Source organism: Anopheles aquasalis, chromosome X, assembly GCF_943734665.1.
Source record: "Anopheles aquasalis chromosome X, idAnoAquaMG_Q_19, whole genome shotgun sequence".
In the NCBI taxonomy this organism is placed as follows: Eukaryota; Metazoa; Arthropoda; class Insecta; order Diptera; family Culicidae; genus Anopheles; species Anopheles aquasalis.
The window spans coordinates 2,747,697-2,773,199 of NC_064876.1; the positions used below are offsets into that span (position 1 = coordinate 2,747,697).

Consider the following 25,503-nt stretch of genomic DNA (forward strand, 5'->3'; position numbering starts at 1 on the left):
GGCAATGGCATCCGTTCCGTTCCGTTCCGAGCGCGAATGCGCTCAATTTGACTTCTGGGGAACCGGATTGCGGCTCACTCAGTTGTCCATGTGTGCATGTATTTGTGCAATGGCGAGCTGGGGAAGAGGAGGAGTGGTGCCGGGTGGGTGGGAGTGGGTTAAGGAGCGAGAAAAAGGAAAGGGGGAGGGGAGTGTGCTCATTTCACTCAGTCACTTCATTACTCTTCTTTCGTAGCCTGTCCACGCAGTGCTGTGTTTAAATATGCGATCTACCTTTGGTTGTCAGAGTTTTTTTTTCCGATTTTCACGCTGTATCAGAACAGTGGTTTTCATATTGCGAGACATTTCGGGTTTTTTTTTCCGTCGCGTTGCATCCGTAACAAAAAAGACTGCGTGCTGTGGAATCGAGAAAAGATCCACTCCCACTCAAGGTGAGAATCGCGATGCTCCTGGCCTGAGTCGGTTCTCACTCAATTTGGGTTGCTGCTGTTGCTAGATCGTCCTTCACCTTGAGTAAAAGGTTCTTTTAACAAGCCATTAACAAAATCTCCAGCATAAATCTACAAAATATCATCACAAACAAATGCTTTCGCGTATGAAAAGCGCCTGTTCAGATGTCTGCAATTTGCCTACAATCAGCAAGCCACCAGAGGTGTTTTTGATCAACGAAAACAGCTTCAGAAACACTTCCTTCCGATCTCTACTGCCCAAAATCCTTGTAACTACAAGGAGCGACAAGTAATTTTGTGCACCGCGGATGAAGAAAGGGTAAATAAAGCGCTCTTCACTGTTGCGCTTCTTGGTGGCGCTGGCTTTTCTTTTTCGCTGGTGTAGTACTTTTGTAATCCTGCTTTGGCCGGGGCCGCTACGTGACCACCACCACCACCGTCGACGATGGTGGGCTTGTATTGTGGCATGTTTCGCGCTCGCAACGCTGCACCGCGCTAGCAAGCAAATAACGGGCGTTGGTTGTGTCGTGCGTTGACCACGCTGTCCACCGATCACCATATCACCGACAGCAGTCAGGGTCGCGGGTTACAAATGGGAAGCGTCCAGCAAGGAGGGGGGGATGCTTGCATTTTCCCGTCTTTTTCTTCTCGCTTCGCTTCTCTGTTGCTTCGGGGACGTAAAAGGGGGACCGCTACGGTCCCAGAGGCAACCAGAGAACGGAGTATTAAGAAGAATATCGCAAAAAAAAAATCGCTGCGCGAATGCACCTCTCGCCCTCTCTCTCTCGCTCTCCGTTGTTATTTCTCTCTTTTACTCTCACTTTCTCTCACTGTCTCGTCCTGTCAACCCGCTTTATGCGCTCTGTTCTGCTGTGCGCACCGTATCGTGTCGCCCAACGGTTTTGTTTTTGAAAAATCTCAACAGCAATGAGAGAACAGAAGAAACAAGAAATCGTTGCTCCTGCTGCTGCTGCTGCTTTGTCGTTCGATCGTCGCTGTAGTCAAATGGGTGAAACGGACCTCGCGCACACAGAAAACCGCTCAATGGCCTCGAGCAAGTGAGATTTCAATATGTAAATTAATATATTTATGGTTTTCGCATCCCCATGCTCCCGCGATCTCCTCTTCTGTCAACTGTTTTTAGTTTTTGTTGCAAAATATAAAACCTCGATAGCTGTGTTCCACCCTTCTGTGGCGAAAGTTCTGCTTCTTCGAACACCGTTTTTGTGTCTTAAAAAAAGTAAAATAAATAAATCCGGTTACTGCTGCTGTCCCATCCCCCCCTCTAGGCTCTCGCTCCCCGGTCGGCGCGGTTTGCACACGTTACGTGCACGATTTTACACCATTTGCGGTTCGAAAGTCAAGCGGAGCTCTGCAGTTTCTTTACAAAATTGCACGCGTACGCATGGACCGCTTCACCCGAAAGATGATAGCTGGAATGCTAAAATCCTCCAACAGGTCCTGTTTTCTAGAGGTACCGGAGTGGAACCATTTTCGTGGCGATAAAAAAAAAACACCTAAGTTTCGCTCTTAAACTCGCTAAAACGATTACCTAATTGATGAATTGAGTTTAAAACCAGTCGTGAAGATACCAAGCCAGGATCGTGGTTACGCCTGGGAGCATCGAAAGAAGCGCGGGATTTTATCAAAATGAACCAAACAACCGGGCCAAACAATGTTTTGCCGTATATTATCTTGGTGTTATGAGGCGTTTAATGCATAGCATTTGTCGCATTCGGCAAGAATATCGTGAAAAGGCTCCATCGAGCTTTGCATTTTATCGATAAATCCTTCCCAGAGACCAAAAACTGCATTTTATCGATAAATCCTTCCCCGTACTCACCTGATCGAGTTTCCTGTGGCTTTTCAGTATTCGGTAAACTTCATTTGTGGATGAAAGGAAAACGGTATGCTGACATTTTGCCCCTGCAGATGGCTTGTAGCGACCACCCCAAAAACATACTGTCACTTTATGCGCCATAACTTTGCTTTATGTGGGCCAAATGCCATGAAATTTGGACTGAAAGTCCCTCAAAGATGCACCTTTGAAACAAAAATACTCACATTAAGATAGCGCCACCGGAAATTTTCTTATTGAAAAAGTCCTGCTCACTTTGCGACAGGCCATGTATGATCTTTTAACTTTGACTTCTTCTGTATCTACTAAAATGCTTCTATTTACAGCACTTAAAGCTGTAATTGTGTGAAACTCGCTCGAAAATATTCCATATTCATTGCGTAAAGAATGCGCATGAAAAATGGGTTGTTGGGTTTCGGTGAATCAAACAAATGAAGTACTTATTCAAAGCTAGCGATCAAATTTCACGATCAAACAATTTTACCAGCAGACTATACGGATTGTAGTGTATGAAAACCACCGCTAGGAGCCGCGCTAGATGCTCACAACGCTAGTGGGAGTGTTGTTGTTATGAATCTCCCACAAAATTGGCACAAAAAACAAAATCTGTTGCAAAACTCTTCCAAGGTTTATTAGCTCTTAGGTCGCTAGTAAAACGACATCGACGGTATAATTACAACACAAGTGAGGGGGGGGGGGGGGGGGGGGGGGACACGAACAAAATGCCATTTCTCTCTCTGTCTCTGTCTGCTGCTTTAAATCCGAATCCTTCTATAATCTAACAGTGTGGAATGAGTAGAATGACGCCGAGTACCTCGGCTCGCCCGCTAATCGTCTGCTGGTCTGGACGTAGGGACGAATGCATCGTGCCTTCCTTCTGCTGTTACACGCTGTCTTCATTTAGCGTAGTGATAAATGCTTAACCATGCAAGGTGGCCTTGTGGTGGTTCTCGGGCGCATGCAGCTTCATTCCTTTTTCTTCTTCTTCTTCTTCTTTTTCTGTGTGTTCACGCCTCGTAGCGAATCGGCTGCTCACTGCACGCGCTCCTCCGTGTCCCGGATCACCGTGTCGTGAGCGTTTGTCGCCGTCAGTCGTAACGCCATTACGTTGTTTGCCACCCACGACGAGGTTAGGGAACTCTCTTCCCGATACGTGGTGCCTCAGGAAGTCTGGGCCTTAGGACCGCCATTATGGCCCTGGTGACGAAGAGAGCGCTATAGAAACTATATAATTAGAAGCGCTCGTAAGCCTCTCTCACCAAAACTCGCAACCGTACCGGACAGTACAGGACGCGGTTTTGTACGAGTTTACGACCGGCGTGCTCGGCGACGCGTGTATGCTTGTACGGGAACAACACCCCCCGTTCCTCTCCTCTTTCCCCGGGTGGGGGTTTTGTTTGCTGTCTTCATTAGAAATAATGCTCTCTTATTTTTGGATGAAATATTGCCAGCTTACCGACGATTGCCGGTGGCTCCTCTCGGGCCCTCTACGATCGTCTCTTTCGTCGTTGTCGCTATACGACAAGAAGAGTCTGTCTGTTGACTTGTACACAGCAGTTGTTTGCCCAACAGCCCGTGTGTTTCGTTTCGTGTTTATCAACACGATTTCAGCCTGTGGATCGTGGCGTGGTTAGGGGCCCCACAGGCAGTGCGGGGGAACAGGAAAAGAGTAGCAGAAGTAGAAGAAAATTTAGATGGCATGTGTCGGCGCAGTCTGAACTAGAGCGCACACTGCTGCTGCTGCTGATGCTACTGATGCTGTAGAATGTCATTATCGTCCCATTATGTCCCGTGTACTATGTGTACGGGCCGGGTTTATCCAGAGGAGAGTACTAGGTGTCAACATCAGCTGGTCGCCACCGAACGAATCCGACGCTTGGCTAGGCTTGCTCGCTGATCTGTTGAGCTCTGTTTAGCGGCGGCTGCTGCTGCTGCTGCTGCGCTGTGTTCGATGTGAGTCAACGGGCTAGATTAAACAGCATGCACGTAAACCCTTCAGGAGGTAGAAGGTGGGATTAGCGTTGGAATTAGGAACCATAACCAACAGCAGCTCAATTTTATTCATCGTTGTTTTCTGCTTCAGAAATGGCGTTTAAATAGCGTCCTAATTTTTTTTTTATTGATCGTGGCATAATTATAAATATTTCATCAAGCATCAAGATGGCCACGGAGGCCTCAAATGCTGGGTGTGGCCCGAAATAATCAGATGAAACGGGACTACAATGGAATTAAAAGTTTTTTTAAGGAAAAAACGGGTTAAAACCCGCGGTGCTATTGTGTCAGGTGGGCTCAGAGGCTCCGTTGTCGTCGTCGTCGTCGTCGTCGTTTTCCGTCAAAGCTGCGTCAATTCCAGCCGTTTGCGTCCCGAGAGAGAGAGAGAGAGAGAGAGAGAGAGAGAGAGAGAGAGAGAGAGAGAGAGAGAGAGAGAGAGAGAGAGAGAGAGAGAGAGAGAGAGAGAGAGAGAGTGAGAGAGGAGCAGCAGGGCATACATCTGTTCAAATAACACATTGGGTTTTTTTTGGGACGATAGTGCGTCAGCTCCTGTTTGCCAGCCCCCCCGGGTTGGGGCCAAGTTTCTTTCTGCAACAGCTCGAAAGCTTCTCTAGCCGGTGGATATGTTCCACCCTTTCGGCAATGCCGGGCGGGTTGAGTATGTGTTGTGGAAAGTCGTTCCGGGAATTTCCATAAACTGGGACCGCCAGGAACACGGATTTCGGGCACATCTCAGCGCCGGAAATAAGCTAAACACGGATGATTTTGTAGGTATTTTATATAGTAATTCATAAGAAAAAATTGCGATTAAATTATAGTGAGTGTGCAGACGTTTTTCTTTTTCACCCTTCGTGTTCCATCGGCGATAACTTTTAATGGTGTGGTTTGATTTTGGCGAATATTTTATCAGTAAAAGGAAAGACTGTGACCTTTAAAAAGACACCAACAGTAGAGTAGCAAAGCAAAGACCACTAGGAGCGCTACAGTGAGTAGAAGAATGCGGCCAAATATTAAGGGGAGTCTTCGGTAATTTGTCACCAAAGAAAGGCTACTTTATTTTTTCAACTGACTGGCATATTAAACTGCTACTTTTGAAGAATATTTGGTTCTATTTTGTGGAGGATTTTTACAAGCCATGGAGGCTTGTATGAAACACGGATTTAAAAAAAATCTATAACTTGGTCAGTTTTGCTTCGAATAATCCAAAACTTTTACACAATGTTCTTGAAAGGGTCAGCATTGAAAGAAAAATGTTAAAAGCATGTGTCACAAAAAAAAATTAAATACCACCCCTTTAAGTGGTCCATGCTTTAATCATAGTTAATGATCTGTTTCGTTAAATGCATCGTTTCTCGTATCATTGTACTCCAGCACTCCCGCAATATAATATGAGTGAATATTAGTACAGAAACTATAGTTTGTTTGGAAAACTTTCCAAAGCTCCAGCGACGATCAGCGACGCAATACCAAGTTCCCTGTTGGTGGTGCTCACACTCGGGTACTTAAGATCTTCTTTTCGAGTGGATGCTAGAATGGCGCAGATTCTCCCACCGAATAAATCTCGTAATGTCTCGTAAACGGTAGACTGCAAAAGATGGAGAGGAAAATGAAGAAAAGAAAGAAGAAAGTGAAAGCCAACAACAAAATGAGCCACCGCCGTCTGGCTGGATCCACTGTCACTGTCTCGAGCTCGAAACTTGGCCGCTCGGTCATTATGTTCTTTTTATTCATCGAGCGCCATTTAAATAGCGCGTGAGTGGCAGAATTCTTTATAAAATGGGAGCCGGTCGGCCAGCCGGCCAGCCGGCTAATGCCCAGTATTCCTCCCGCTGCGTCGTTCCCGGATGCAGATATTTCTTCTGCGTCTTCCGCCATCTCCTCCTTAAACAAACAGCTGACCCTCCGCGCGGGAGTCTGCGCATTTCACGACTGCGCACCGGCGGCACTTCTGCTTGTGGCGGAGTGGACCCTGTATTCCATCGTTCTCCATCACCTAGACGAGACTCAGAGCACGCAGAGCGTTTCACCTCGAACCGGCGGATGCTGGACCACTGAATCGTGTACCACCCGCTGGGCGAAATTGAAGAGTTGCTCGGGGTGATCTGTGCAGCAGCAGCAGCAGCACGGTTCTCGCGACAACGCGTACACACTTCGTGTCAGGGGGGGGGGGGGGGGGGGCTTCAAATTGATTTTGCCTCCTGAGTCGTCGTCTTTTAGCTTGGCGAGCGTCGTCGGTCGGCCCGAAGAGCAGCACGGATCGATGTTACAAGCGTTTGCTGAATATAGATTAAAATTGTTTCGTCTGGTGAGCGACTAAAAAAAAAAACGGATAAAAACCCGACTTGAAACGTTGGACTACCGGAAGAGGAACGAGATAAAGAGGGTAGAGAGGAGGGTGCATTGCACACCGATGGGCGAAGCCGGGCAGCAGGTGATGTTTGTTCGGCACAATCTGCGTCTACCGTTGGCAGGTTTAGGGTATACTACTAGCAATTTTTTTTTTTTTAAATCTTGTATTTTTTGTAGGTTGTCAGTACTGTGATTGACATCCGTGACAAGTTTCACGTCAAAATAATGATTAGTTTTTGAGATATGATTTTTTGTTTGTGTGAGCCACTAATAGTGCATTATTCGTTTTTCGTTATGTCGACATTTTTGAAGCAAAGAATTTGCATAAAAATTGGTTCGCGGATGCTGCAAAACTGCTTTGGTAGCTCCTCTTAGTTAAATAAAAATGTTTACAAGTGGTCAAAAGTGTTCCAGGATGGTCAGGAACCTGCTGACGTCGAACAACGTCCCAGGCGGCCGTCAACGTCCAGTGACACAAGGCTCACGCTCAACAACGCCAAACGATTTGGTGTTGCAAAACCATCGATTAACACCTAGAGACTGTTCTGATGACATTGGGATATTCATATAGTTCGTCAATTACACTTAAAAAAATGTTTTGGGCCTCAAACGCGCCAGAACTCGACCGGGTACCGTTGGTTCGCGCTACTAGCGTCGGTTTTCCGTGACTTTTTCGCCAAAAACTCCAGCCAAAACCGTTCCAAAACCATCGCATTCGCCTGGCTTAGCACCGTGTGGCTTGTAACTATTAAAAACGCTCAAAAAACGGAGACAATATGCCCAAATACAATGCCAAAAAAATGTTAATGTACAATGCTTTAAAAAAAAGAAGGAAAACACACACAAAAAAAAACATGCCCTGTGAAGCTGACAAATTTCATCATTACTAGGGGCATGAATCTATTCTTGCGATCGTTGTTTCCCCCAAGCAGTGCATTATAATGCTTGCTGACAACGCGGGGCTCTCCGTGCATTACTTGGCGACATGAGATCCTGACGGAGATTTGTCCGGAGCGGGACACGGTCGATGGCAAACACTTGTAGTTAGTATTTCGTGACGCCGTCCTTCTCGATCCTCGGCATAGCACTCGGCGGGGCGCACTCGAGCGTTGTCCTTTGCGAGGAGTCAGTTTACGGTAGCTGGGAGCAGCCAGATTCAACGGGGGGGGGGGGGGGGGGGGGATCACATTCACTCCTTTTCTATCTTTTCTCTCTCTCTCTCTCTCTCTCTTTCTCTCTCTCTCCGCCTAGGACGCCGCGACTCATTTCTATCTCTCCGGTTTCCCTAACTTATTTTCACCCCTTGCCTCCCTTCCCCAGCCACGCCCGCCATTACTCTGCGAATAAATTTCCACAAGGCGAAGTTCCCTTGAAAGTCATTAAAAGTTTTCCAAATTACATTATTGGCACACATCACTTCATCGCTCCTTCGCTTGCTCCGCGCTAGGTTCCTCCCCCTGCACCCCATTCCCCCTGCGTTTGTTCTCTTCGTTGTTCCTCTGTCGTGCCATGCCAGACAGGGCCTCGGTTCTGCTCGGTCCAGTGTTCTCCGTTTGCTGCCTTTTGGGAACATTTCATCCAGCGTTCTCCCGTTTGCCGGTCTGAGAAGAGAGACGGTGGCGAGATGTTGCTTTCCGGTGTACTTATCGGTTCAGATTCCAGCAACGTCCTGTGCAATTCTTCTCTTCTCACCTTGTCGTTCGGTCGTTTTTTAACTCGCTCCACTAGTGCGCTGGTTATGGTCAGGTAGCAGGAGACAAAGGGGAAAGAGAGAGAGGCAGAGAGAGAGAGAGAGAGAGAGAGAGAGAGAGAGAGAGAGAGAGAGAGAGAGAGAGAGAGAGAGAGAGAGCTTCAATTATGCACAATGCGAGAAATTGAAAGAGAGAGAAATAAAGAGAGAGAGAGAAAGATAATAAAAATAGCAAAGAAAAAGTAGAGAATGGTGAGGATTCCGGGGCCACTACTGGACCTTATGCTACCTCTGGGGCCCACCTCCTTTCCTCTTTTGCTGTTTCGCGTGGACACACACCTTATAACATAAAATGGTGTGCCTTCGTTGAGGGGGGCGAGAACGGCCGATTTAATGAAATCAGTTTAATGAGATAAAAGGCGATCTTGGGCGCTGCGACGCCGCACCAACCGCGGCTGTGGTGGTGCACGTTGCCCGTTGGCAATAAACCGGGAGACTAGAAAAAAAAGGGAACAACGGGGATAGAGGTAAGGTTTTCTACATCAAGAACTCCCCCCCCCCCACAGCGTGCTGCATGGAACCTTGTGTGAAACGCGAATTTAAAAAAAAAAGCTGATCCTTTCAAGAGTATTGTGTAAAAGTTTTAAATAAATCGAAGCAAAAGTGACAAAAATACAGATTTTTTAAAATCCGCGTTTCATACAAGGCGCTCGGAATCGCAACCCACGATTCCACTGCGATTCCACGCCTGCAAAAAAAACGGAGTCAATTGCGAGCCCCCCGAGTCGACTTCGACCTAGATCGATTCCAGGAATTTCTAGGGGGGGAAGTGCAGCGCACCAGTGACCGTTCTTCTGCTTTGGTGCGCTATTCGCAGCGTAGTTGTGGATTGTTTTGGTTTAGCTTACGACTTTGTTTACGTTTTCGCAGTCTACCTGCGCTGCTGGGCTCCCGTCTAGTAGAGCCATGGTCACATAATGAGGGAATCCCCCAAAACAATTAAACGTCGATCTTGACCATTACAGTATAGCGAGACGCCATCGACCGCTGAGCCATCGGCGCTGACGCCTCTCGATTCCGGGAATTGAGACTTGGAGGGGGGCAAGTGCGGCGCAGCGCTGTGACTGCTTTCTTGTCTGCCTTGGTGTAGCCATTCGCTATTTGCGCATTTGTTTTACATTAAAGAGGAGTTAGCGGCTTTTTTCTTTTGGCTTGGTATTAATTGACCGTGAGAATTACGAACTATTTGCTGTAATACCCAACAACACGCGTTGTTTTATAGAACCACAAGGTCACAATGAATGAATTTCTCAGTTAAACATTGATCTTGAGATTTAAAACCAACGTTTCAAAGTCGGTACCCATCCAGTACCGTAAAAACTACTCAGCCGATCGATTTGAAACTTTTAACACGTAATCTGTACACTCTTTGCCAGGTAGCCCCGTCGAGATTTCATGAAAATTGTTGATACTCTTTTTTTAAACAAATCGCCAAAAATCGTGTTTCTACAGCAAAACGGCAAAAAGCATCACTTTTACAACTTCAAAAATCAACCAAAAATCAGAAAATAGGAAATTCAACAAAAGCTCAACGGGGCTACCTGGACAAACTTGTAATCTTTCAAACGAGTATCGGTTTGTATCAATTTCAGATGACCCATCACGCAGCTACGATGGGCACCGTGAAAAGTATCTTTTCGAAGGCACGACTGCCTAAATTTGATGCCATGGATGAAGTTTTCTATTAATCTTCCCCAAAATAGCATTAAATATTCTTCAAAAGTTGTTGCTTCATGTGCCAGTCAGTTGGAAAAATTAAGTTGAATGGTTGCGTCACATAAAATCGTCAAAAATGATCCTTGTTTTGGTGTAATGTCTTACCAAAGCCCTCACAGAATCGGCTACAGATTATCTGATACTAGCCCATATAATGACGCTGCCAGTGCCATCAACGCATGACCCACGACGACGACGATAACGAGATTTATCCCGTCCCGACCGGTTAACGGTCGTTCACCGGAAGTAAACGCGGGAGCACCTGGCGGTTGCATAATTTTTGTCGTAATTTAATTATTAATTAGCCTTAGTCCTGCCTTCGCTTCACCCGTTTTCTCCTAATAAAAATGCTCACCACCGTGCTGTGGCCGCACTAGCGGAGAAGTTGACACAACACAACCCATAAGCTAGCAGCAGTACCATGCATAATCCCACCACGACACTGTCGAATTGTCTGCTGGAAGCTCGAACCCGGCATGCATGCTGCAAAACGTGCCGAGAGAGAGAGAGAGGGAGAGACAGAGAGAGTCAGATGCAATTTCCAATTTGACGGATATCCAATCATCTCTAGATATTTTCCTTTTCATCAAGCGTATACTGCCAAGCAATAAGTTCTCCCTCTGTTGTTGCGCGCGCGCGCGCGCGCGCGGGCGGTCCACGTTTTCACCGCCGCCGCGATGTTGACAACATACCGGTGCGAAGCTCGGTTCGGAAGAAGAGCATATAGCGTAGAGAGGCACTCCCGGTGGCCCGCTAAACTGATCTCACCAGCAAATGCTGCTTCTCTAGTGCTCTGGTCATCGAAATTTCTGGTCCATGCCATTCCAAACATCACCCAAAACACACCGTGATGGTCGGTGCTTGTGAATGCCGACATTTATATGATTGGAAAATATGCTGCACTGCTGCTCCTGGTTTTTTTTTATTACAGCACGAGCAGAAGGATTCCAGGTAATGGTAAAGCATCACGATATTGCAATCTGCCATGAGAGGGGTCACCGCGTTGCTCCTGCGTTTGATTGTTCCAGTTGTCTGTATCTTTTCTGCATCCCTGCAACGTTGTGCAGCTATTGGTTTCTCCTCTCCAGCTCCAGCTCAAGTCACATTTGGCGCAAACTGAATGAAATCCCAATTTAGCTACAGCACCAATATGTAGCCCTGTGGCTACATGAAACACTTGGCTTTTTTTGTTTTGTTTTATTTCATCGTCCGCCTCGGGAGTTCGGGATGTTGGGAATCCAACCAGAACCTCAGAAGATTGAGATTTCACAAACAACGAAGATGAGATTAAATGCTGCAGCAATCAGCGGCGGAGCAGCAGTCGTGGTTGAGCGTTGGCTCCTTTTTTTTTTTTCGTAAATACATTTTTAGGTGAAATTCGACATCATCGACACGTTATCGATTTAAATTTGTCAGATGAATGACTGTTTTCTTCGCTTAGCTGCCTTTTCTGGGGTCAACACACAGTACATAGCAATCGATAAAGGGGTTTTTTTTTGTTATGTTTGATGTTTTTGTGACAAATTACTGTCACAACAACAACCCACCGGGGTTAACCGGGAAGCCCATTAAACGATTAGCTGACCCGGAATGCCCGAATGGTTTATTGATGGCGTGTATTAACTATTTCTCATCCATTTTTTTTACTCTCCCCGCCCATTTTTAGGTATCAAACGGACCAATGGGTAGTACGACGCACCTGACGCCACTGAACGTTGGCTCGCCACAAAAGCCGTCACAACAGCTGCACCTGCAACTGCAGCAGCAACCGCAAGGGTCACCGACCGCTCCACAGCCACCACCATCGCCACTGACGGCGGGCATCAGCAACAAATCGCTGCTACCGACGGCATCCGCCAAGATACCGAACGCCGCCACCACCGGTACCGCCACCCAGACGACGGTATCGGCGGCATCATCGGACACCCAGTCACCGGCCGCCCTGAAACTGGTGACACTTCCGGGAAGTTCCTCGCCATCGCCTTCCCTGGCCGGAACCGGGCAACAGCAGCAGCAGCAGCAGCAGCAGCCACCGATTCCTCAGCCGCCGCCATCGTCGGCAGTGCCGGTCGGTGCCGGGGTGCCTAGTGCTGACCCCTTGAAGCCGCTCCTACATGCCACGCCGGGATCATCACTCATGACGGTCGCTGCAGCGAATAGTTTAGGACCTGGTAGCAGCAGCAGCAGCAGCAGCAGTAGCACCAACTCACCGACTGTATCGGTTTCCGGTGGCCATAATCACCATCTGCATCACCACCATCATCATCATCATCATCATCATGCACTTCATCACGCCGGAAGCAGTGGGAACAGTTGTGGTGGTGGTGGTGGTGGCGCTGCAACTACTACCACCAACAACAACAGCCTGACTGCCGGTAGCGCGACACCCTCCACGATGCCACTCTCGGTACCGCACACCCCACCGGCGGCCACACCGGCAACGGCCGGTGGCCAGAATGGCGCGGTGCATCCGAGCCTCGACAGCACATCTTCGGTTACCGGGGCTGCTGCTGGTGGTGGTGGTGGTGGTGGAGGGGCGGCTGCTGCTGCTGCTGCTGCTGCTGCGGCTGTACCGGGCACCGGTACCACCCTACCCCTCTCGGCTAGCTCGGGCTCCTCGGGGGCTAGCGGTGGCGCCACGCTGCTGAACGGGAGCCATGCGGCAGCGGTGGCAGTGGCAGCGGCGGCCGCCGCCGCCGCCGCCGCTGCTGCCACCTCCCATCCCTCGATGATGATGGCAAACGGGGTGCTGGGTGGCATACCGCCGCCCCACTACCACCGGAACTATCCCGGTTATCCCCCGCTGTACTCACCGTACGGTGGGTTTCAGCACAATCCCTACCTGCCACCGTCGGTCACCTCGCCCAACCTGTCGCCCCGCATGCACCCCGGTCTGTCCCCGATGGCGCCGCACACGTTGATGGGCCTGGGGCTGCTCGACTCCCGGTTACAGCCGCCACTCGCCGTTGGTGGGCCGAATCCGAATGGCACCACCGGAGTGGCGGTACCGGGCCGCCCTCATGATGGACGTGATCCTTCGCCCCTGATCGTGGCCGGGCACGGCCAGCAGCAGCAGCAGCAGCAACAGGCGACCGGGGCAACAGCAGCACAGCAGAAAATGCGCCCGATAACGCCAAACACCAACTCGAACTCGAGTAGTAGCTCCTCCTCGTCCTCCTCCTCGGTGACGATCGTCTCCAGTACGGCACCATCGATCCATGGTGGTGGCGTCAGCAGCAGCAGCAGCAGCAGAGGAACCGGCAGCGCTGGCGGTGCCGGACCGGTTGGACCGGAGCCACCCATCTCATCTCAGCATTTGAAGGGTTCGTCCGGGGCCGTCCCCTCACTGCCACAACACTCGTCGATGCGCGTCGATCCGCTACCACCCCATTCACATCCGGCTCCACCGCCACCAGCACCACCACCAGCACCACCACCGACCGGTGGTGGTGGTGGTGGTATGCACATGAGTGGCGGGGTACCACCGCCACCACCGGCCACCCACCACCTGCTCGGGGCACATCCTGTCCTGGGTTCACTGTCGGTAGCGGCCCAACAACCGCCTCCCCACGGAGGCCCGGGACCTGGGCCACCGCCGGGACTGAACCTCGGTCTTAGCCATCACACGCTAGTGGTACCCGCCTCAGCCACCGGTCTCGGTCCACCACCGCCAACCGGTGGTCCGCCAACGTTGCACCTTCACCACCTTCCCGGCTCTACGGGGGGCCATCCCCCTGGGGCTCATAGCAATGGTGGTGGTGGTGGTGGTGGTGGTGGTAGCAACAACAGTAGTAGTGCCGGAGGAGCGATTGTTGGTGGGGGCGGTAGTAGTAGTAGCAGCAGCAGCAGCAGCAGCAGTAGCAGCAGCAGCAGCACAAGCAGTGGCAGCATAGCGGTCACCTCGCGGTCTCACTCGCCTCGCGGCCATAGTCCAAATAGGGAACGAGATAGCTATAGGTAAGTGTGTGTTGGGTGCGTGGGACCCCTGCCACTAATCGGTAGCTAATCATCCCCCTCTCTCTCTGTCTGTTCATCCATACAGCAGTAACGTGAGTACTTTATCCCGGTCAACACCTGGCTCGACGATACCACCGTACGGTAGTGGCAGTGGTACTGCTGGTGGAGCTGCACCAGCAGCGACGACGGGTAGCGCCCACGGACCGGGCGGTCCATCACCAGCACTCCCCACGTTCGTCGCCGGTGCCCTTTCGCACTCCGTCACACTGGCCGTGTCATCGGCGGCGGCGGCGGCGGCGGCCATGTCGGTCGCCGTGTCTTCTAGTCTCACCTTTCCTAAGACAACGCTAGCAATCGGTCCCGGTTTGCTGGTGTCCTCGGCCATCGGCGCTTCATCGCTCGGTGGCGGAATACCTCCACCGGGTTGGCCGGCGGCGGCACACCCATCACCACAGCATACCCACTCACCGGTGGCAGCGGCTACCAGTAGCAGCAGCTCTTCCTCGTCGGTCTCGGTGGCCGCCGCTGCGGCTCACCTTTCCCGGCCGACGCTTCCGTCACCGTCGGTAGCAACGGCACTGACTTCCTTCAGCGGTGCCTGCTCTTCAGTGGCGGCCACGACGACGACGACGACGACCGGTACGGTGCCCTCGATCGTTTCGTCCGCGATCGCGGTGTCTTCCAGTTCTGGCGCTACCGTGTCGACGGCAGCATCATCCTACCCGGGACCACTGTTCGCCACACCGGTACCGCCACCGACCAGTTCGGCTAGCTCGTCGTCGTCGTTGTCGGCAGCAGCAGGGCCGGGCAGTGTACCGGCCGGTTCGGCGCCCGGTCCAGCCGGTCCGGCTCCAACACCACATCCGTTCTCTGCCGAGTCGCTGTTCTCCACGAAAGGTAATCGCACCCGTTGCTCGATGCTTGCGATGGCGCTAGGAAGAACTAATCTTTCTACTCTCTCTCTCTCTCTCTCTCTCTCGCTCTCTCTCTCTCTCGCTCGCTCTCTGACGATCTGCAGTGTCCGATCAGACCGACATGCTGCGGCGCGAGCTCGACAATCGGTTTCTCGATCGTAGCGGTCTGACGGGGGTACCGCCGGGGCCACCGTACTTACGGCAGGAGCTACACCATCACCAGCACCAGCACACCCACCTGCACCAGCACCAGCCGCTGCTGCCGGGTGGTGCGGTCGGTGCGGCGGCCCTCTTCCCGCCACCCCTCTTCAAGGACGTGCCGAAGATCGGGGCCGTCGATTCGCCGTTCTACCGTACCGGGCTCGGGATGCCAACCTACGCCGGCTACCCGCCCGGACTGTTGCACCCGGGGCTGAGTGGAACGACGCAGTTCGTGCCACCGAGCCATCTACAATCGTTCGTCTCGAAGGTAAGCCGAGCGTCGTGGGCTCTCTCACTATGTGTCCCCCTCTCCCGTCTGGGGCTGCTTGTCTGCTTAGCGTGCACCCCCTTTAGGCGTCCCACCGCTCACCCAGCTCACCATTTTACCGAGCACTGCAACTGCAATTTTACTGCTGCCCACCACCAACTCGCCCAATCCGCGTTCGCGTTGTTCACTGGTTGCCATTTTCTTCTTTCTCTTTCATTTCCTCAACCTGCAACCTCTCTTATGTTACGCTCATCATCCATCGTCAATCAACCAACCATGCTTCTTGCTCACTCATCACTTTCATCATCATCATCATCATCATCATCATTATGCCATTACACACAAAACAGCAACAGGCGCCACCGGTCGATCCGAATAAGAAGGTAAGAGTCCTATCCAGTCATCATTATTTCCATGCAAAAAACAGAAGAGGCCCATCGGTCGGATTGCTCCGTCGGAAACACGCACTGATCAGATAAAACTAATCAAGTTGTGCCTGTGTGTTTCTGTTCTCGTTTTTGTGTTCTGCAGAAAACCGGCAAATGGAACGCGATGCATGTGCGGATCGCCTGGGAGATTTACCATCACCAGGCGAAGCAGAACCCGGACAAGGCAGCGTCGATGAAGACCGCATCGGAGATGCTGCGGCCACCGTCGCACATGTATCCACCGTCGGCCGCTGCCGCTGCAGCTGGGCTGGTCCGTCCCCATGATCTACCCTCGTCCACCTTCCCACCAACAGGCCTTCCGGGACGACCGAGTCCGTACGAGCCCGGTCCACTACCACCGACCTTCATGAGCTCACCGGCTAGCCATATAGGTACGGTTTGAATAGGGAGGCTTCGCACCCGACCGCAACTTCACTTACTATCAATTCCACTGATTCCCTTTTTTTTTTTTTGCTCTTGTGCTTGTGTGAACAGGAGTTTCCCCGTTCGGTCGTTACGCGTCACCGTACGGCGGCTCACCGTTCAGCGGCCTTTCGACGTTCTCGCGCGAACTTCAGATGGGTTCGCAGATAGCCGGCTCCTTGCATGATCCCTGGCGAAGGTATGTTCGCAGGTATGGGGGGGGGGGGGGGGGGGGTGTCTAACTGTAAATGTTTGTGTACGGCTTTGTCTCTCGTTGCAGTGTGATGCCGCGAAGCGTTGGTAGCTATCAGCCGGGACCGCCACCATCGGCCGGTTCGTGGCCAGCAGCGATCAAGCAGGATCCCACGCTCGCCGCCGAAACGGCTCGGCGAGAGGCGGAAGAGCGTGAGCGACAGCGGGAGCGTGAGGAGCGCGAACGGGATCGGCAGCGTCGTGATCGGGAGGAACGGGAGAAGCAGCGCGAACGGGAACGGGAAGAGAAGCTCCGTAAGGAGCAGCAGGAGCGGGAGCGACAGCGTGAGCAGGAACGCGAGCGTGAACGCAAGGAGAAGGAACGGCGGGAGATGGAACGGCGGGAGATGGAGCGTGAGCGGATACTGCACCAGCAGCAACGGGAGTCGAAAGCAGCGGCGGCGGCGGCGGCGGCAGCGGCGGCTGCAGCGGCAGCTGCCCGTGACCGCTCGCCACTCCGCAACGGAACGGAACTGGACATCCGAATCAAGGAGGAGCCACGTAAAGACGAGGAGCTGCTGATGCGCAGTCACGCGGCAGCAGCAGCTGCGGCGGCGGCGGCGGCAGCGGTCGCCAGTGAGCCTCGCTACCATCCATCGATGATGTCACACCCCTACATGACCGGGCGGCACCCGTCCGCCCACATGCTACCCGGTGGTCAGTTTTCCCGCACGATGCTACCACCCTCGATGGGGTTACCGTCTCACTTTCCACCGCACGGTAGCTGGGGCCCGGATCCGTTCCGAGACTATCGGCTTGACTCGCTGCACCATCCCCTGCGCTACAACCCGATCTCGAACCCGATCATGGACGCGTACCGGGCGGAGGAGGCGAAGGCGTCACTCCTTTACGCCGCTCAAACGGCCGCCCATTTCCGGGGCAAGGATCCGAGCCCGGTGCCACCGCCACAGAACGCTCCCCACCATCGGTTGGTAGGTGGACCGCCGGGCGGTCCAATCGGGTCCACCCCTGGCATCCCAGGCCAAACACCAGGTGCACCGACAGGAGGGCTACCGCTCGGCACTAGCCATAAACCTCCAACGCAGCAGCAGCAGCAGCAGCAGCAACAGCAGCAAGGCCATGGCGGTGGAATGCCTGGATCGATGAATGGGCCGGGCACGCCCGTTACACCTGGTACACCCGGTACACCTGGGCTCAGTGGGCCTCCCCAAGCTTCCTCCTCTGGCACGGCCGGATCCTCATCGTCCAGTGCATCGGCAATGCCGGGCGTCTTGCTCGATCTCCACAAGAAGGAAGACTCGTGCCAGTCTCGATGATAGTCGGTGGGGTCGCTGGCCCGTGCTGGCCCGGTTGATGGCTTCAACACAACCAGCAACACCACTACCACCACCAAGAATCCTACGGAGAGCTACGGCATTGATCCAGGGACAGTCAATGCAGCAGCAGCAGCAGCATCATCGGGACTGTTAATAGTCATTGTCGACGATGATTGAGGGCTTTACTGTAAGCGCTGAGCCCAGGATAGGTATTATGGATGTACAGATAGTGTTGAGCAGAGCAGAGCCCTCGCTTCAGCCCTCATTGCGGGGACCGACCGATATTAGAGGTGCAGAGAGGCGCAGGAGGAATGTTCCGAGTACAAAGATGTGTTTGATGTTGGTGGCCACTCGCCCCCACGCCCAGTAGCGCGCCAACGGAACGCTATAGCTAGCGCGCCGGCACTAGTGGTGGCTGTGAAACTGGCCTTGGCTGGCCTAGTAGCAGGACACTCGATCGTCGCTCTTCTTCCCAGTCTCCCGCCATTGATGCTGCTTTGGCCGAATACCACTCTGGCCGAGTCTGCCGTTCGCTCGCCTAGTACATGCACTCGCACCCGACCCCGTTTTTGATGTGTTTACTGTTCATGCGTTATTTGCCGTGGGGCGTTTCTAGCCCAAAACGCTCAGGAGATGCGACGATATTAGTAGATTATAGACACGGAATTTGCATACCTCGCCTTCACCCGGTGGTGTTTTAGTGTTGACGCCCGCGGTGGGCGCCCGCACGATACCCAAGACTGATGCACCGCCATTCCGCGGACGCAATCCTTTGGCAGTTTTCACCAATTGTTTTGGACAAATTCCTCGTATTTCATCATTTTACTCTAGGAGTATTTTCACAGCGGTCTCGTTCTCGTCCGTATTGCACAAGCATGCACCACACGCCCATTCGTCCTTGTCAGCATTTCTGTTTGTTCGATGATTATGATCGTAATGTATTGTATTTTGTTCGTTCGTTATTTAATTCCATGATTACATTTATTGCACAAAAACAGAGAGAGAAAAGAGAAGGGGAAAGAAAGAGAGAGAGAGAGAGAGAGAGAGAGAGAGTGAGATAGAGCGCGAGCGAGATACCTAGTCACCAGGAACAACATGTTTCATTTTCCTCCATTTGACTGATTGATTTTGAGACTTTAAAAAATCCTTTACGCACACCTTGGTTAGCAAGTAAATTAATTAAAGTAACCGGAAATTCCGAACGATTGGCAACGAGTGGTCGGTGGCATTAACGTATGCTGAGGATTTGTCCTATCGGTGGTCTCCATAATGGAACGAAACGCCTCTATCACATTTAGATCTTGCGAACCTAAACTTGAACCACAAAGAATAGGAACCCTAAATTCGTGCACAAACCTTCGACCCTTCTTTTACCCAAAGTCCCTTTACCTCTTATTCAACACTTCCTTTTTGTGTTTATACATATTTAAAAAAAAATGCAGATAAAGATGAAATTAGGACCCCACCACTCACATTGAACTACTGAGTGACCTTTAAATTCGATTTTTACTGATTAATAGTAGCATTTTCATCTATGCCCCCGCTACCTAATGCATTTATTTTCGATCTCGCCCGTACTAGCGTATGTTTGCGTATTGAAACTGTAGAAGTCAGCGATATTTTAGATCGCTCAATAATTCAACGTGAGCTGATGGGGGGGCTTTTTTTTAACTTTTAGCTTTTTTTTTTTATCAGGATATCTACACTTATGCTATGCGGGAACGTAAATAAGTGTAGGGAGTAGCATGGTTGAAAAAGATACAATTAGTCAGTAAAAATCAAGATCGAAAGCCACTTAGTAACTAAAACCCCTGAGTGGTGGGAATCTTTACTTTATTTTTACCAAACTGCATTTAACCGACTCTCCGCTGTGCAGGACGAAAAAGGAGAATAATAACTCGGACAGAAGGAAAGGCCAAGAGAGTGGGTTCATAGCATTTTCGCGAGGGTGCAGAGTAATCTTCTTTGCGGCGAGGGACAGCGATGTGTGTACATATTTTAAAAATACTATTATTAAATTGGTAGTCGTTTTAGACTGAGCGTGGCGGAATGTGGCGGGTGGCGCCATCTTTCCGCCTGAATAGGTTTTGTCGTGTGTACCTTCGCCTTTGAATGTACCCACCCAAAAAGTGCAAAAATTAAGGAGAACAGAGAGAAAGAGAGAAAGCGGAAGAGCATTTGAGAGGCGAAACCATTCTTTCATTTAAGGATGGAGACTTTATTTCTTATTGGCTCGTACGCATTAGCGTGACAGGGCTAATGCACTTCCTGCCCTCCCAGGGGGGGGGGGGGGGGGGGTGCGCATGAAGGTGACCGAATGGAGGGAACGCTCTAGAAGCCTAGTAGAAGGAAATAGGGGAGTTAAAGGTGTTTGCTCGGGACTTTTCTCGATCGATTTGATCGAGTGATCTGATGTGTCGGCTGCCCTTTCCTGTTTCGTCACTCACATCCATTACGAGCGAGGGAGGTAGCGCGGAGGGAGGCGGGGGTTAGCGAAATGTGCACCGAGTGCCGAACGTCCAAGTGCCGCCGCTAGGACTGCTCATTCGTACAGACGCGGGACCCTTAGAAGATGTTACGTAGCATAATTTTATTATATTTTCGTTTTTAAAAAAGCTAATGAATTATTATTTATTCCATAGTCAGTCCGGTATGTAGATATATGTAGCTATCTATGTGTAGTAATTATAGTAATTTGCTAGAACCTAGTGTTATTATCACACAGCGGTGCTCGGCGGTCGATGGGGGAAGAGATGCACCCTTTATGGCATCTTACGAACATCCGCTGGTCGCCAGTTTCGTCCTGTGCGGCGCCTGGGAGCGACGGGAGACCAGATGCATAAGAGATGGTTAGACCGAGAGGAGATAGTAACGTATCCTCCTCCTATCCATCCTCACATCCTTCTCCAAACTTCACCTACTGTGGTCCCAACCCACCCCCCACCAAAAAGGACTCATAGACTCATCTCTGTTTTGCATTACAACACAATAAAAGAACGATCGAATATATTATTTGAACATTTTGTGTTATGTTTTCTCGATTTCCTTCCCATTCATTTCTTTTGTAACGCAACGTTTCCTTGTTTTTTTCCTTCTCTTCTGTTTTGACTCTCTTCTGTTGTTCTGTTGGTTATCGCTCGACTGTTCTTCCGGTGTTTGTTCCTCCTTTGGTAGCGTTCACGTTCCCAAAGCTCCAACCAAGTGCATACAATTCCCTCTCACTTTCTCGTCGAATATTGGTCGCATCGCCTAAACTACAGTAAAGTGGTTTGCTCAAGAGTGTGCGATAAAATTAAACGTTACTGTCAAATTTAAGCGACGCGCAAAAGTCACAGAAAACTAGCCAAAAAAGTGTGATTATCGACAAAGGGAATGTATACATTGAGCCAAATGTTGGCAGTGTTGAATACGTGTTACCGTGGTTACTTTTAAAACAGAAACTGAAATAAGTGACGCCCTAATTTCTACTGACACAATTATTTGCTGGTTATTTGCCGTTTACCTTTGACATCCTTTACCCCTGCTTGTAGTGCTCTCGCGATTACGCCCCGATTCCATTGTGCCCTTTCTCACGTGCGCCTTTATTTGTAGTTGGTATGGTTTCGCCAGAGCAAAAACCACTTCCTCCGAGCACACGGACTGTCCGGAAAGTGCCTGTTTCAAAAGCTGCGAGCGGCAGATCGATGCACTCGATGGTTCGTTTAAATCGATGCGATGGCAACTGGGAGGAGGAGGCTGGAGGAGCGTTGAAACGTTGAAGGAAACGCACAATTGTGCCGTTGGCGCCTGGCGTTGGGCAGGACAGCAGGGACAGAGTTGAAGCATACTCACCGCACATCTCAGAATCAATTCGAAATGAATCAATCAATCAAGTTCGGCGAGCGCGGGTGACGTAGCGAGGTCGTGGCCTTCCGCCTGTGCTATACTTGACCAACAGGGCTCCTCACGCAGGCGCAGGCATAGTGATGATCATCTCAGTAAGGGCGAACATGTACATTTACAATTTAAACGACGAAAATACGCAAAAAGCATATAGTAGCTGTAGAATGTAGCGGTAGAAGAGTATGCAATCACAAGGGGGGAAAACATCAGTAGTGCGCGGGCAGCGTCCGGGGAAGCATGGCGTGCACAATATTATTTTTGGGAAGGAAAAATTAACACAAAGTGAACACAAAGGGCTTAACAGGCGCCAGGTTCTTTTGTGTGTGTTATTTTCCCTGATTAAAATGATAGTGTGGACGCAATCGTGTGAATATAATAGTCAAGTAAGAGGGAATGGGAAGCTACGAAAGGATACTCATTGCGTTTTGAATGGTAAAAACAACAGGGTTGGAAGCGGAAGGGACGGCGCATTGACTAGGGGAGATCCGAATGCGATCAGCAAGTGCAGCCATAACCGTAGCGATGTTGCTCGTGACACAACCAATAGTTTAGGTTTAAGGCCCGATATGCGATGCAGTGCGATTGGTGCAAGTGAAGGGATGCGGGATACACGTTCCGGTGGCAGCCATTTTTGCACAATTGTCTTATTTATTTTTTTCTTGCCAGAAAAGAGAGGGTTGACGAAGAAGGACAGCAAGCAATTGGACGCAAAACCAAAGCAAGGTGAGCTAAAAGGGGTAACGCGACTCATTGGCGGGCTGCCGAGGACGCGATTGCTGGGTGAGCAAGCGGATCAACAAGAAAACACAGGAGAACAATATGATGTATGCATGATTAGCAGAGAGATAGAGAGAGAGAGAGAGAGAGAGAGAGAGAGAGAGAGAGCGAGAAACGGAAAAACGAGAGCCTAAAGTCAAGTAACAATAGGACAGCACATTGCGGCAGCAGAAGCGACATACCCAAATGGAGGTGTAGTAGGAAATAGGGGACGAATCGATTTAGTCAGGCGCATTTAGACGATGGATCACCAGGCTCCCGGCTCGCCGAAGAGGGATCCAAATGGTGGGCCCCACCAGGCGCATTGTGGGCGCGTCTTACACTTAGTTTAGGTTACTTGTATCTAGAGATATCCTTCGGTTTTCTCCAGCGCCACCTTCACCTTACCAACAAGCGACACATGCTGGAGGAAGGGCGTTGAACTAGATTCGCTGGTAGGTCCTTTTGCTGAGCGTACAGTTTGGAGCCCGGGGAATTCGGGAACGTTAGAAGAAAAGGGTTTGAGGATTACACATGTCAAGGCAACCCGGGACTGTGACATTAGAAGGGAGGGGCCAAAGGAGTGAGGATGCGCACAAGATGGATGCAGACGCTCCATCGGACACACGATAGGTTTAAGGATGATTACGGTAAAAAGGAAGGGAGAAAGAGAGATAGAAAGAGATAGAGAGATAGTAGGTGGGCCTCGAGCTCTCGGGGTACACATAACATACAACCAACGCAGACGACGGACGGAAAGCGAATGGTACAGAGGTGGGAAAGCAAATTGGAAAACAAGAAATAAATTATTTGAGGAATTATATTAAAAGTGAACTCCTGGGATGGTCTTTTCTTTAACAAACTGGCGGCAAAATTCAACTGTACGAACCAGCGAACCATCCACTGCAGCTCCACTAGTTGCGGCAGTGCTGTGGTAAAAAAAAAAAAAAACAAACAAACAATCTACATCTTATGGGGGCACTTCGGTATTTTCGGGCCCAAAAAAAGGCCCGTTTATGACGATTTTCTGTGACGTAACCATTCAACTTAATTTTTTCAACTGAATGACATATTAATCTGTAACTTTTGAGGAATATTTGCTATTGTTTTGAGCAACATTCATTGAAAAATTAATCAGTGGCAACAGATGTTGGTAGGCGTGTCGTCGCAAACATACCTTTTCCGGTTCCCATCGTAGCTACGTGATGGGTCATCAAAACAATACAAATCGATACTAGTTTAAAAGATTATAAATTTATCTATGTAACACCGTCGAGTTTTTGTTGATATTACGATTTTTCGCTTTTTGGCAGAGTTTTAAAGCTGCTAAAGTGATCACACTATGATCCAAACCGGGTTCGTCGCTTGAAGTCTTTTGATTTGGACCAAAAATGGCTCAGTTTCGACGATTTGTTCTTAGAAAACTATCTACCTATACATGTTTTTGTAAATGCCATAATAAACTACAACTTTTCAACTATATTTGACCGTAGTTTGGGGACGATTTATTAAAAACCTCATCTATGGCATTTTGTTTAGTGCGGAGTGCGGAGTCTGGAAAAATGGATGATTTTTTCGGTGCCCTTCGTATCGTAGCCGTGTGATGGGTGATCGGAAATGTGCAAACCGATACTCGTTTGAAAGATTATAAGTTTTTCTAGGTAGGCTCATCAAGTTTTTGTTGATAATCTAATTTTTCGTTGTTTGGCAGATTTTTAAAGTTGAAAAAGGTGATGCTTTTTTCGATTTTGAAAAAAAAAAGTTTTTTTAAAAAAAGTATCAACAATTTTCATGAAATCTCGACGGGACTACCTGACAAAAAGTGTACAGATTATGTGTTTAAAATTTCAAAACGATCGGCACAGTAGTTTTTACGGTACTGCATGTGCACCGACATTGCAAACGTTGGTTTTAGGGAAACGTTCTTCAAAGTTGCGCTCTTCAAAAATCTCTAACTTTGTCAGTGTTGCTGCGATTAATCCAAAAATCCGATAAACGTAACAAAACAGGAGTTAAAATTCCTCCGTAGAAAATCACCAGCAAAAGGCAGCTCGATACTGAAAGAAAAATCCACCGAGCTTCGGAGACAACAAGCAAGCTCGAAGACCAGTTTATGGAAAGGAGGGCGAATCCCGGGGCCGACGGTTGAAGATGAAAAGAAGCCTGACGAGATAATGACGGTGGCGGACGAGGATTACAGGAATGCAAGCTGGTGCAATAATGCAAATGGGGGGGGAACAACAGGTGGAACACGAATGTTGAAGAGCCCAACATTCGTGGTTCTGCTTTTTAGTAAAAATCTAGCTCAAAAACTGTGCGACGTGACAACCAAAAAAAAAAAACAAAAAAAAAAAGGGCATGGAAGCAAACCGCATGGAAGCTTAACCCAGAATCAAGCTAACCGGTGCGCGCAGTATGCCTGGCGCGAGAGAGCCCTCCGCGTTGGCCGCGATCAGTGGGCAGGCACAAGTGAAACAAGTTCAAGAAACTGGAACTGCGCGACTGCGTAGCGGAACTGCAGGCTGCAGGGGTTCCCTGAAAGAAGAAGCCCCCGGCCGGCCGGCCGGCCGGGCGGGCTTCTGCAGGAAAGAGCATGCTAAGTAAATGGGCGACTACAAAGGGGTCCCGAGCCCTTTTCGAAGGCCCAAAATTTCACCTAACCAGAACCGACGACGACGAATGTTAGAAGGCGGGAACCGGGGTCTGGAAATGTCCGGATGCTGGCAGGCCAAAAATCAGCGGAATTTTCGTGCTACTGATGTGCCCGTCCCCCCCCCGATGTGGCCTTGCCAAAAAAACCTATGCTGTCTGTGTGTGTGTGTGTGTGTGTGTGTGTGCGCACAGGTGTGTATACGTGGTTGTGTCTTATGCCAGCGTTTCTCCCATCTCCTATCTCGTTTTTCTTATTACCCTGCGCGGCGACTCTCGACGTGGTTCGACGGTTGGGTTGTTTTCCAGGGGGTGAGGGGGGGGGGGGGTGGCGTATAGCGTACCATGCCATGGTGGCTCCCCCAGCCCCTCCACCCCATGG

General features: G+C 50.2%; 1 protein-coding gene across 5 annotated transcripts in view; it reads left to right on the plus strand.

Annotated features, from left to right (window-relative positions):
* LOC126572516 (mucin-19) overlaps positions 1-20,852 on the plus strand; it is a 39,534-nt gene extending 18,682 nt beyond the window's left edge. Inside the window, exons 6-13 of one of the 5 annotated variants that reach the window (XR_007607961.1) lie at positions 11,781-14,071; positions 14,157-14,968; positions 15,090-15,454; positions 15,805-15,837; positions 15,986-16,274; positions 16,378-16,504; positions 16,586-20,484; positions 20,560-20,852. Coding sequence is in view for 4 of the 5 variants with exons in the window: in XM_050231894.1 (XP_050087851.1) it covers positions 11,781-14,071; positions 14,157-14,968; positions 15,090-15,454; positions 15,805-15,837; positions 15,986-16,274; positions 16,378-16,504; positions 16,586-17,834 (5,166 nt within the window). In the remaining variant the exon portion in view is untranslated. Of the gene's footprint in view, positions 1-11,780; positions 14,072-14,156; positions 14,969-15,089; positions 15,455-15,804; positions 15,838-15,985; positions 16,275-16,377; positions 16,505-16,585 lie in introns of all 5 variants that reach the window. The other 4 variants (XM_050231894.1, XM_050231909.1, XM_050231916.1 and 1 more) reach the window with 4 other exon arrangements.
* Positions 20,853-25,503: the final 4,651 nt, after the last annotated feature.